Below are 14,151 nucleotides of genomic sequence, written 5' to 3' on the forward strand. Positions count from 1 at the left end.
AACAAATCTGACCATATAAAAGTACTGAAAATGGTAAAAATTAACATGTGTGTATCCATCACCCAACTACTACCACTGTTAACTCATAATCAATCTTCTTTCAGCTATAATATAATCTAATTCCCCTCAACCCGACCATCACTTCATAAATACTTTTATTTTAATGCTAAAGATAACAATGTATACAAAAACTTTAGTAAAAAATTATCCTGGTGTAATTAAAAAGCACATTTGAGGGAGTTCATAACCCACTTCAATCTAATGTATGAAATATGATATGTCAAGAGCTTTGTAATGTTGTGAACAACCAATAAAAAAAGCACATTTGAATATATTTGAATAGATAACTAAAATGCATATATTTAAATTTGAAATCATATACCTTAGTAGCTCTAGTTATTAATTCTGTGCCTCTAAATTATTATGACACTGTTTTATCTTGTCTGCAAAATAAGGAAGTTAGGACTAATCAAACTCTAAGAATTCTTCCATCTTCAAAAATTACCACTTTAATAAATTGTGTTTCATGCTACCCATGAAGGTATTTTAAGATTCCAACAAAAGTACATATTGATTTATCAATTTAATAGGATTTCATTTCTAAATCACTTTTTAACCTCAAAAAAGTATTATCCTAAGAGCAATTCTATAAAAAGTGTTCAGGTTTTCAGACTAACCCACAGCTATTTTAAACCACAACACATCTGAAGTGTATTACCATATGTAATTGTCCCTAACTGACTACAAAAATGCATTTGGAGTTCCAATGAAGAATTCCAGGATACACTGCAACAGAGTGATTAGTAAATCCTCCCTACAAGTGGCACTAAGAACAAAAGATTACCTAACTCTACAGCCACCAATATCAGCTCAGATGGACTAAGGAAAGTTCTTGTATGGTGGGTAATGAAAAGTAATAGAGAAGCTGCAAGTAAGGGTTTTCCAGCATGCTACAGACACTTCCTGTTTCCACTGCTCTCCATCCTACTTGTGCTTTCTTCATCCTTTCTTGTGCTTCAGAGATCAACCACTTTCAAGCCAAGTCAGTAATTATAGATAATGTCCATAAAGGGCTCAAGTAGAATATATTTAAATTTACAATAATAATTACCATTATTATTAAGTAATTATTACGTTTTAACCTCTCTACACAAAGCACTGTAAACATTTTACTTTACTTAATTTAAACAAGCATACTTTTTTCCTGTGTTATGTTTTTTAAAAATACATTTTTAATTAAAATATAGTAATTATACATAGTTATGGGACACAGTATAACATTCCAATACTTGTATATAGTGTATAATAATAAGATCAGGGTACTTAGTGTATGTACCACTATCACCTCATACATAAATATTTGTGTTAGAACACTCAAAATCCTAACACACAAACTTTTGATTTAAGAATTATAACCTCTATTTTATAGATTAGAAAAGTATCACTCAGCTATTATGATGAACCAATTATTATCTCCCTCTTTAGAACAGATCTTACAAAATTGAATCCTGGATAAACATACCACCTGGAGCATACAACAATGTGGGGGCAAAGAAAGAGGAGAACCAGAATGTTATTGCTACAAATTTCACCAGCCAGAAATGGGCATCCAATGCTGCTCAAACTAGTTTTTTCTTTCTCTACACTATTTAATACCTTTTCTTCTATCTGCAGGCATTCTTCTACCTGCAATAGATTACTTTATATGATATTTCATTAAAAGAAGCTTCCTCACTTTCTATCAAACCTATAAATTATCTTCTCTCCTTTCAAGAAGAACTATGCCTCTTCCTATCAAAAGTAAATTCCTTCATTTCTTCTCAAAGACATCCCTCTTTGGATTATTTTATTTGGTCTCAGGCTTCAGCAATCTCTCCCTCTACATTAAATCAGCCTGTGACATTACTATCTCAATAGAGTTGCTGCATAATGAAATGTGAAAGATACATTCTACATATGTCCTAGAATGTGCAAGAGGAAGCAGGGAAAGGGGCATTCTATCTTAGAAAAACAAAACAAAACTGAAAACTACTCAATCCCACATTCCCCTCTGAAATTTTGCTCCATTTCTCTGCTTCTCTGCACAGCCAAACTTTTCAGAAAAATTATCTATTTGTTTTTTTCCTGTTACACACAATTATGATAGCCTTGGTTCATGACAAATTATATCTTGAATCAATACATGAAGTGTCAGCTAACAAACCTAAGTCAGGTTGTCTTGTATATAAATTTACTATTACTGGTATGTTTTAAGTTTTCAATTTCTAAAACTGTATTCCAGTTTATATATACCTCATATTTCCCCTAGGTTATCTTGGTCTATATTACCTGAGGTGTTCGTTGTAATTCATATAAACTGAGTTCCCATGTTTTGCTTAATGGTTGAGTTCCATTTGTCTGCACAGCCTGAGACATTGCTAGGAATAAAAAGAAGACAAAAATGATTTTAGTATTTGGAAAGAAAAATGTATGGTCAGAATGTATGTGTATCCCCAAAACTGAGTTTGAAACTATAGGTGGGTTCAGAAAACCGAACTCTAAAATATGCCTCCCTGGGCTGGGGCTGGGGCTGGGGCTCAGTGGTAGAACGCTTGCCTAGCATGCGTGAGGCACTGGGTTCAATCCTCAGCACCACATAAAAAATAAATTAATAATTAAAGTCATGTCCATCTATGACTTAAAAGGTATTTTAAAAAATAAATAAAAATAAAATATGCCTCCCTGAACTTCAAAAGCGAGAGCACCTGGCAAGTAGCAAACACAGGGAAGAGTTTTCTCTGAGGTTCCTTTGCCTAGTTTACCACAGGTTCTGCCAAAGACATGCCTCCAAATATTCTTTTTTCTTTTGTGATTGAATTCAGAGAACTTCACACATTCTAGGTAAGTAAGTGCTCTACCATCAAGTTATATCTGTTGCCCCTTTTCATTTTATTTTGGGACAGGGTCTCAGTAAATTGCCCAGACTGCTCTGAAACTTGCAATCCTCTTGCCTCAGCCTCCTGGGATTACAAATGTCCACCATGTCTGGCCACATATTCTTACTGAAATTTCATCATCCAAGGAAGGCTAAATACATGTGAAAGAAAGAAGCTGAAAAATCAAACACCTGGGGCTGGGGTGGTAGCTCAGTGAGAAAGCACTTGCCTAGCATGCATGAGGCACTGGGTTCAATTCTCAGTACCACATGTAAATAAATAAAATAAAGGTCCATTGAAAAATCAAACACCACACCTACAGCCCAGAGGAACTATGTCCCAGACCACTGTCTGTTGAAGTTCATCCCTATTCCCCTAAAAATTATTTATTAACCCTCTAAAATTAAATTATCTATAGCCTCCAACTTCTCTCTCCCCTATCTATGAAAACAGTAGTTAAGCCTCAACCAACTGGCCTTTCATAATTCATAGGAAATTTATATGATTTTTCTCCTTTTAATCTGCCTATTATCAGTTTGTTTCAGCAGAGTCAATTATTAAATCTTCAGAGGAAAAGTCTGAACTTCCCTAGAAAACCTAATCTCCAATGCAATAGTATCAAGAGGTGGGGACTTTGGGAGGTTATTAGGTCTTGAGAAATCAGTGTCCTTTTAAGAGGCTTAGGGAACCATTTTGCCATGCTACTATCTGAGGACACAGAAGGTGCCATCTATGACCAGACTCTGAATTTGCTGGTGCCTTAATCTTGAACTTTCCAGTTTCCAGAACTGTGAGTTGTAAATTTATGTCGCTTATAAGTTATCCAGTCTAAAGTATTTTGTTATAGTAGGTCAAATGGATGAAGACAGGAAGTAAGCCTCAAAACTAATTTTTAGCAATTGTTAATCTTAAAATAATAAAAACAAATTATACATTGGTTCCTCAAAATTAAAAAGAGGAGAGGTTTAAGAATATGTCCATTTGTAAACATAAATTATTTATAGCAAGAGACTACCACTGATGTCCGAATGCTGGCATACAGAAAGTACTAAACATTATCAAAAGTGCAGAACCATCATTGAATACATAGAAGATGATCTTAGCTCAAAACAATATTTTTATGAAATTCATGGTCATGGAACTTAAGACTGAGTCAAGAAAACTTCAGACACTCCAGTATAGCCATATAGTCCAACTTTGCTTACAATAGTATAGTATTTTAAACCACAGGTCATTCTGCTTCCACTTTCATAGCTCTACCCTAGGAAGTCAGTTCTAATGCTGAGCTTAAACTTGCTAACTCTTCATCCTATAGCTCCCCTCTAAAGAGAAACTGATTAACATCTGATGATTTTTCTACATGAAAATTGTTTAAATATTCAGAGACCTGATCTTTGTTTTTGGCTAACTATCGTAGTTCCTCCAACTACTTCCCACTTGACAGCATTTCAAGGTCTCTTCATTACCCTCATTCATTAATCCTGCCTTCAGTCCCAGTATAAATTAATCAAATAATATAAGACCCATTTCTCACCTATTTTTATATAGGGTGATGGACTCAAGTAAACACTTGGGGAAGTGTCAACTCTTCTGGGGCACAGAAAAAAAAAGGGTCTCCAGTTGTACAAATATTTAGTAGGTATCTGTTATTTATTAGCCAAGCATTAGTTTCCTAAGGTCCTTACCTCAAAATTATAGTCTTAAATGGTTAAACCATAGTATGATGAGATTAAGTCTAAGGAGGAGTAAGGATAAAACATTGTGGAATTATAGAGAAGGATCAGGGAATTTGAGGAGTCAAGGAAAGCTTTTACAGAGATGAAATAAGCCTTAGAAAGAAGTTACTATAGTGGTATTGGAGTACAAAAGCAATGGGGTTTTAGTCCAGAGAGAGAGCTGATGTATGAAAACAAAGACGCCTAAAAACCAGGTATGCTTATGTTTGGAAGGCACCGGAAATTTAAAACAAGAGAGTAACATGATCTAGTAGTTTTATAGAAACTCATGCATAGTATAGAAAAATAGAAACCAACAGCAATAAAATCGGTAAAAAAAACCATTGGAAGAAAATCTGAGTGATGTGGTAACTATATGCACTAAACCATAGACCATTAAGTGACACACAGGACAAAGGTGTAAGAAATAAGGGTCAAAGATGACTTTGTGAAACCAACCGTAGTTTACTAAGGTAGAGAATATAGAAGGTGTGAGAAGAGTAGTGGAGTTGCTACACATGATAAGTTTTAATTACTTAACAGACCTTTCGTACAGAGGTCCAGTAGATAGTGAAAAAGAAATATCCCATGCCTACCTGAAGACACAATCTGTCCTTTATTTCTATGCTCAGAGGCTAAAGATTAAGAGACTAGTAATCATACAGTTTGATTACCATGGACCCAAGCCACCAAGTTGTATGGCTAGATATCTGCTATAGCAACTGTCTCTTTGAATCAAAGTGAAAGCTGCAAACTTCTCTTGGCAGAACTCGTCTCCTCTACACGTTCTTACTATAATCCTAAATTATTATGCTTACTAAAATTACCTCAGCTTTTATGGGAAATTTTGGACATGTCAAAGATAATATCTCTAAGAGAAGCTCGAGAAAAATAAGGAGAGAAAGTACTGAAAGTACAATGGCTAGCCTTTTTTGATTGGTATGCCAAGGCCTCAAAATGAAACTCTGGCTTCAAAACAACATCCCTGAAAAATTCTCTTGCAAAAGCCAAAGAAATCAAACTCTCTGAAATCTGCTCTCATTATATATAATATCAAACACTTCACAATTTCATTTCATCATCTACCTTCTATTCCTCTTTATTCCCTCCCCTAAAAGCCTAAATCAAGATCACTCTTAAGAAAATAACCATTGACTACACACCCACTTGTAACTGCTACAGTGCTGGGTAAGCCAATGGAAACTAAATTAAGACACAATTTAGGACTGAGTTAACAACCAAAGCCAACAGATGCGTGGAAGAAGGTTTAAAAAAATGTTTATAATATTCAGCAGGGACTAGAGTGAGCAAAAGTAGGGTAACACTTATATAAGGCCTTATGTAAGTGTTTTTCCTTTCAAAGTTAGATTAGGAGTAACATCAGCAAGTTGGCAAAATAGAAAGCCTTGGACCCTCCTTCCTTCCCACAAACACACCAAGACAGATAGATGCCCTTTGTGAAAAATCCAGAAAGTGGTTAGGAGGCTCTGGCACCCCTGCTGAGTGCAGGGTCACCCACATGGGAGCTGGTATGAAAACTTCAGACAACTCCATGTCATAACCCCTACCCTGTTAGGAGGAAACCTTCTAGCTCCCAGCTTCTTCCTGGGGAGGAAGAACACAAGCACTGCACCCCCAATGATCCAAACTTTTCTGGGTTCCTTTCAGAAGACTGACTGCTGTCTACCCTATCTTGGGAGTGCTGAGAGCTAACCCAGGAGGGATCAGTGAGAACAGAGATAGAAGTTCAAGTGGATGGTTCACTGTAGTCCCTTCTCCCCTGGCTCAGCAGAAGAGAACTGATGGAAAAAAATCACAGCTCCTAGCTTCTCTCTGGGAAGAAAACAGTTGTAAAGATCAAAGACATAACTTGGCTAAGAAAACTGTCTTGCTTGTCTTAGAATGCTGGAGGAACCCAGAATACTCCAAACATCTAGAGACTACTAAGGACAAACACAGCAGACCAGACTAGCACAAAGATTTGTGGGGCCTCCACAATCTCTGGTCAGGCTGATCAGTTATATAAGGTTTTGCCCAATCAGTGAGGCTGATCAGGCTGTCTTCTGGTTTCTGCCTTGTCCTCCAGCCTTTCAGACTGTAACTATTACCTAGACCATCCATTTTTGTTCTTTTCCTCTTCTCTATTTATGTTAGTTTCTACATTTATAGGTGACGCTCAAAGTTTACGCCTAGGACTGGGGATGTGGCTCAAGCGGTAGCGCGTTCGCCTGGCATGTGTGTGGCCCAGGTTCGATCCTCAGCACCACATACAAACAAAGATGTTGTGACCGCCGAGAACTAAAAAATAAATATTGAAAATATTCTCTCTCTCTTAAAAAAAAAAAAAAAAAAAAGTTTACTCCTAACAGGGTAGGGGTTATAACATGGAGTTGTCTCAAGTTTTCATACCAGCTCCCATGTAGGTGATTGTGCACTTACCAGGGGTGCCAGAGCCTCCTAACGTGTCTGTGCAAGGGCAGTCTGTGAAGACTAGGAAAGGTGGTTGTCTAGTCTGATGCACAGTGTTAAGGAAAATGAAGAAATAGGGAGATATATTCAAAACAAAAAAATAAAACACATCTCCAGAAACTGACCTTGATGAAATAGAGCTATAATTTCCCTACCAGAGAATTTTAAATAACTGTCCAAAAGCTTTTCACCAAGGTCAGGAGAATAATGCATGAACAACAAAAAAAAAAAAAAAAAAAAAAAAATCAAAAGAAAGAAAATTTTATAAACTACCAATGAGAAAAAAATGATGCTGAAAAATAGAATTTGCTACCATTTGATAAACTAGGATAACAAAGGCTTTGAAGAGGTTTCTTGTCTCTCTCTCTCTCTCTCTCTCTCTCTCTTGTTATATCTGTATCACAGTGTTTATTTGTATCGAGAGTCTTAAGTAGTACCCCATGGATGCTATCTTACCTGACAGTGTAGCAGATGATTCTGAGACCAGGGAGGGAGGAGGAAAAAGCCAACCTTGCTGATTGCCAAAACAATTATCTAAACTGTTAAGAACATGTCAGCAATGTAGATGTTTTACTGGCCTTCCCTTTAACCTAGCTAAAGAGTGGCAAAAGAGGAACTGAGAACAAAAAATTCCATTTTTGCCTTGAGACACAATTCACATATACAGAGGTGGCTATAAAGTCTACTCTTGAATGAAGAACATGATAACACACACACACACACACACACACACAATTTCCACTTTTAGTAGTCACTGAAGATAAACTCTCAAGAAATTCTCTTTCTTTGCTCTAGGTCAATAAAGTGCTTCATTTAAATTTAACGTAAATTCCACTCTTCCCAAAATTTTCTATAACCTTTTCTCTTCTTTGGCTTAGTGAGAAGTTGCGTTTCTGCTTGTAGTTCTCCCTTGCTCCAGCCAAGCCAAATGTAAAGCACACTTAGCTTCTGCTTTTCACGTCTGAATGGGGACTTCAATCAACAGTACTTGAGCGTCACCTATAAATGTAGAAACTAACATAAATAGAGAAGAGAAAAAGAACAAAAATAGATGGCCTAGGTAACAGTTACAGTCTGAAAGGCTGGACCTAAAGCTGAAACCAGAAGACAGGAAATGAAGTATCAACAAAGTCTCAAGGATTCTTTCCATGGACCTGAAGATTTGTGCCACAACCTGCAAATCTTCAATAGGTAACTAAAAACAAGATTAAAAAATGTGCAGGTCTGCCTCCATTTCACACCTATATTCTTTGCTCTGAGTCATTCTGTCCTGCACTCACTTTGGATTCCAGGGAACAGGTCTATGACAAAAACATTTTATGATGAGGTCAAACTACACCCTAGGCAACAGCAACTTTCTTTTGGCCAAAGGCAAATCCCCTCCTGACCTATCCAGAGATAATGATCAAAAGGACCACAGTATGACCAAGATTACTTGACAATGCATACTTTAAATTTTTTATTCTAATTTGTTATATGTGACAGCAGAATATATTACAATTCATATTACACATGGCAATGCATACTTTTTGCCCCGCTCTGTTCCTTATAATCTGAAAGCTCAGGTGAGAACCTCTGAAGATAGGGCTGAGGACACTTATATCCCTTGTCCTCGTGGTATAACTATACTGATTACAGTTCCTTTCCTGCCTTCACTACTACTCCTCTTTGATTGACATCTTGAGATGGGTGACAGAAACTAGTCCACTGGGACCCCTAGAGGAACCTTCGCCATTAAACTCCAATAACACTTATTCTATGAAACAAGTGTTCAGTGAGCTGAAACAGAGAAAGCTTGTATTACAGTGAGAAAAGGGCTGAAAACAGAAGAAAGAGTACAACAAACAGATTCGTTGTTTCAAAGTTACTTTTCTTACAGGGTTACAACAGAGGGGACTTCCTTCCAAGCAGGTTCAGGTTAACTGAAATCTCTGCTTTCTGGAAAACTGACCCATTTCAAAGTTCAAGTGGAATATGTGGCATAAGGCACAAGTGTCTCCACACTGGTTTGGCATGCATGGTCTGCAGTGGCCTGGTTCTGAAGGCTTGTCCAAAACAATGCCCTATCCCATAAACTTTCATTCACAGGACCAAACCCTAGTTACAGCAAGTTAATTGTACTTCTGAATAAAGAATACCTGACACAATAGAAACGTGTCAAAAATAAACAAACAAATAAATAAAATATGTGGAGAATATATAAATGAAAAGTAACATTGGTCTGTCTGTGTTAGAAAACTTCAGTAGCAGAAGCAGAAATAAAATAAATCTAATATAAGAATTAGCCACAGTGGAGGGAAGGGTTGTAGTAGAGTGCTTGCCCAGCACCTGTGAGGCACTGAGTTCAATCCTAGCACCACATAAATAAAATAAAGTTTAAAAATTAAAAAAAAAAATAAGTCAGTAGATTTTGAAAAGCAGGCAGTTTTAAAAAAACAAAGGGGAAATATCAATAGGATATTCAGAATGCTCATTTGGAAACCGCAAGTACTTGGCATTTGCTGAGCGTAGTGGTGCACATCTGTAAATCCCAACCACTCAGAAGGCTCAGGTAGGTGAATCCCAAGTTCAAAAACAGTACCAAAAAAAAAAAGAAATGAGTTAATGCAGAGGCAAAAGACACACTGTCACACTGTAATGGGTTAAAGGAAATATCAAAATTGAAAATTACATGTTGTTTGTAAGTGAATAAAATAAAAACACTACCCTACCAAAATATATGTGATATGCAGTGAGACAAATTTCACTCAGAAATATTTATAACCTACATTTTTAAATAATAAAATCACAAAGATGGAAAAAATGAATTAAGCACTAGAAATCAGAAAAAGAAACCTAAAGAAAAGGGGGAAATTATCAATATGAGAGCAGAATTCAAATAGCTTAAAAAATTGCTGAGATTTTTTCAATTAAATCAAAGAAATTAATTTTAAAATTAATTTTAAAATCCTGAAACAATTAACATTAAAAAAAACTATAAAACATCTAGAGGAAAAGAGGGTACAATGTCAAACTCTATTGGGATGAGGCAGCTTAAGCCAAGACAAGAAAGGTTCCTATTTCACCTCATAAAAAAAGTTTTAAATTTCTTTTTTTTAATATTTATTTTTTAGTTTTCAGTGGACACAACATCTTTTTTTTTTTTTAAGAAAGGGGGGGAGAGAGAGGGAGAGGGAGAGGGAGAGAGAGAGAGAGAGAGAATTTTTTAATTTTTTTTTTTTTTTTTGGTTTTCAGCGGACACAACATCTTTGTATGTGGTGCTGAGGATCGAACCCGGGCCGCACGCATGCCAGGCGAGCGTGCTACCGCTTGAGCCACATCCCCAGCCCAGACACAATATCTTTATTTTATTTTTATGTGGTGCTGAGGATCGAACCCAGCGCTCCGTGCATGCCAGGCGAGTGCGCTACCGCTTAAGCCACATCCCCAGCCCCAAAATTTTAAATTTCTATTAAAAAAATAAACAAAAGAAATCATAAGCAAATTCAAAAGATTAGCAATAGAGAAAAATATCAACAACATGTATAATAATCAAAGGCCAATATCCATAATACAGTCATCCCCTAAAACAACACTTCTGACACTAACGCTAAATGTGTGCGTTCTTTTTATATCAGCAGATGATTCTTTAATTCTCCAGATACCACCGAGTGTCCAGTGATTCAATTTAGTTCTGACACTTAACTGTCTAAAGTTAGTTCAAGACCCCATTTAGGGCTCAGTCCACAGACTGCCCCCACCTGAGACATTCTTTCCAAGTCGGGGCCTCAGTGTACTTTTGACCAACTGCCTATGTAAGAAATTAGGAAGTCCCACAATCCCCTCCTCACATTTGAAATTTGCTAGAATGGCTCACAAAACTCAGGAAAACACTTTATTTCCATTTACCAGATTATCATAAAAAATATTACCAAGGATAGACATGAACAAGGATAGACATGAACAAGCATCTAGCTGACTCCTCACCTTTAAGAGTGGCCTATTATATGTCAAATATTTCAAGGCACTTAAATTTTGATATCATAATGGCACTTTCGGTTTCACTATAGCACATTTATAGCCTCTAAGCTTCTTGAAAAATAGCTGGCTATATCTTACCCACCACAATATATACTCAATACCTTTTAATGTACCTGGTACATACCAGTTATTCAATACGTATTTTGCTTAAAAAAAAAAAATAAAAGTGACTAAAGGAGCTCAAATAAGCTTCCTTAACATTTCACATTTCCATGGTGAAAAAAGTCACATTAACACAGGAGTTAAACATTTTTTGCAGTGTCTTGCTTTGGTTTTCTGCTTTAACAGTTTTTGGTCAGAATCTGGTATGTACAGTTTCAATGCCATCACCTCTCAGGTGCCTGCCACAAGAACTGCATCTTCATCCCACATGCACCAAATACAAAGGCTGCCATCAAGTGCCATATCAACCTAGAGCTCAGTCCACCTTACTGCTTTGACAGGGCAAAGATGTAGCTTTGAAGAACTTTGCCAAACATTTCCTTCACCAATCTATAAGAGGTATGCTGAGGGCTGGGGATGTGGCTCAAGCGGTAGCGCGCTCGCCTGGCATTCGTGCGGCCCGGGTTCGATCCTCAGCACCACATACCAACAAAGATGTTGTGTCCGCCGAGAACTAAAAATAAATATTAAAAATTCTCTCTCTCTCTCTCTCTCTCTCCTCTCACTCTCTCTTTAAAAAAAAAAAAAAAAGAGGTATGCTGAGAAAATGATGAAGTTGCCTAAACTCTTTGAGAAAATCACCTTCAGGAAGAAAGATTTTTATTGGCTGTCTTAACAGTTTCCCTCCATGATTAGCAGGCTCCACTACTATAAACCTGTGGTGAAGTCAAAACATCATGGCAAAAGAATATGGCGGAACGAAGTTGCTCACCTCATGGTGAGCAGGAAGGAGAAGAAATGGGGGTAAAGGCGTTTCCTCTCAATCCAGTCAACCTGACAACCTAGACTCACCATCATACTCCTGCAGAATATCAAGAAACCAAATCACAATGACTAGGAGAAGAGGCTGAACACAATGGAGTGCGTATTACACTTAGAAAAAAAATGCACCAATTACTACTAGACCCTTGCAAACTTGTCACCGAAAAAAATGACGTGTGACTTCAATGAGATGCACTACCTGAATAAGGAGGTGAAATCTACCAAAGATGTGAGACAAACCTGCAGCATGTTGGGGTTGCCTTAAACTTTCTACATGTTGCACCAAAACATCTGCTTAAATTTACATTGTAATTGTACAATGCCTTCAGATAAAAACTTTGGTACTAAAAGGAGAACAGGTGTAAAAGAAAACAAAGATTTAACAATGAACATATTTTTATGTTTCTCTTTGATCAGGTATTTCTGAGCAAAGAAATTGTCCTTCAAAAACCAAGCCTCGAGGGCTGGGGATGTGGCTCAAGCGGTAGCATGCCCGCCTGGCATGCGTGCGGCCCGGGTTCGATCCTCAGCACCACATACCAACAAAGATGTTGTGTCCGCTGAGAACTAATTAAAATTCTCTCTTTAAAAAAAAAAATGATTTTACATTAATCCTTTCAAAAAGAGTACTTTTTTTTTGAGAAAATACTGGAAGTTAAGAACTAGAAGCTTTGGTTATATACCTCATATTACAGAAAGGCAATGAGTAGGCTGATTCTAAAGGACTCATTCAAGAATTATAACAAAAATTGTCAATACAGATTTGTCAGTTGTCTGTTAATAACCTGTATACCAAAGATTCCTAGAAGATTAGGGGGAGCAAATTTTTTTTTTTAATTGTAGATTTTTTTATGTGGTGCCGAGGATCGAACCCAGTGCCTCAGCGTGCAAGGCGGGCGCTCTACCACAGAGCTCCAGCCCAAGCCCAATGGGAAAGAATATTTATTGAACAGAGATGTTTCTGGGTTATATTTCATAAGAAAATTGTGGATTCTTTATAAAATGTTTCTTGAATTATTCCTCCTCCCCCAAACACACACTATCTTTGAGGAGAGGAAGATAACACTGCTGCCTAAAGGACAAGAGCAGAGAATACATGGCCTTTATTCTTTGGTCAGACTTTCAATAAACCAGTCTCAAGTGACAGACTATGGCATATGTTGGGTCACTATGAACTGACACCTCAATTCTTGGATGAGAGTCTCAAGTGAATATTTTCAATAGCACAGGTAGAAGATAAAACACATGTTAAATACCAGATGGATAGAAAAAAAGAGATGACATGTCTATTGTAAAATTTTAGGAGTCTGAACTACTCTTACCAGAGTAGTTGAAGGAATAGGCAGCCTCCAAGGAACTTCCAGATTAGATGAAACATTTTTCTCAAAAAAAAAAAAGGAACTTTAAAATAAAATTTAACTTATTTTGAGCTAAATTCTCATGAGTTCTGTGCCTAAAAAGGTTTACCAGCTGCTTTAATCATAAAAATTGCCTGGTATATTCAGAGCATCTAAAATAAAACTGTAGTCCAATATGAGTAAGCTATAAATTATACCCCTTGAAAGGGAAGGAACTTAGGTAAACAGGGTTATTTAGAAAAGTCTATTACACTCTGAAGAATGATTGCTACATCAGTTTTCTATGGCTGCTGTAACAAATTACCACAAATTTGGTGCTTTAAATCAATAGTACTTTATTCTCTTACAGGTCTAGAGATGAGAAATTCGAATTCAGTTTTCACTGGGCCAAGATCAAAGTGTTGGCAGTGTCTCCTTCCTCCAGAAGCTCTAAGGGAGAATCTAATCTGTTCCTTAGCTCCTTCAGCTTGGGGTAAGTGCATTTTTTGGCTTATGGCCACATCATTCCAGTGTTTGCTTCTGAAGTCATCCTGCCTCCTCTTTTTTGACTGTAATTTCCCTTTGCCTCCTTCCTCTTTTTCGCCCCCACATTTTTTTGGTGGGGGATGGGGTGGTGGTGCTAGGGATTGAACCCAGGACCTTGTGCATGTGAGCAAGCATTCTACCAACTGAGCTATATCCCCAGCCCTTCCCCCACAATTTTTATTGGTGTATTATAGTTATACATAATGGTGTTCACTGTTCGTTAT

General features: G+C 37.0%; 1 protein-coding gene across 2 annotated transcripts in view; it reads right to left on the minus strand.

The window, feature by feature from the left end:
- The window catches only part of Rnf2 (ring finger protein 2), a 41,167-nt gene that overhangs the window by 7,073 nt on the left and 19,943 nt on the right, over positions 1–14,151 (minus strand). Inside the window, exons 1-2 of one of the 2 annotated variants that reach the window (XM_077802628.1) lie at positions 4,450–4,510; positions 2,329–2,417 (exon numbers count right to left, since the gene is read on the minus strand). In XM_077802628.1, coding sequence (XP_077658754.1) covers positions 2,329–2,415 — 87 coding nt within the window. In that variant the 5' untranslated portion in view covers positions 2,416–2,417; positions 4,450–4,510. Of the gene's footprint in view, positions 1–2,328; positions 2,418–4,449; positions 4,511–14,151 lie in introns of those variants that run through there. The other variant, XM_077802627.1, reaches the window with a different exon arrangement.

This window comes from Urocitellus parryii, chromosome 9 (assembly GCF_045843805.1).
Source record: "Urocitellus parryii isolate mUroPar1 chromosome 9, mUroPar1.hap1, whole genome shotgun sequence".
In the NCBI taxonomy this organism is placed as follows: domain Eukaryota; kingdom Metazoa; phylum Chordata; class Mammalia; order Rodentia; family Sciuridae; genus Urocitellus; species Urocitellus parryii.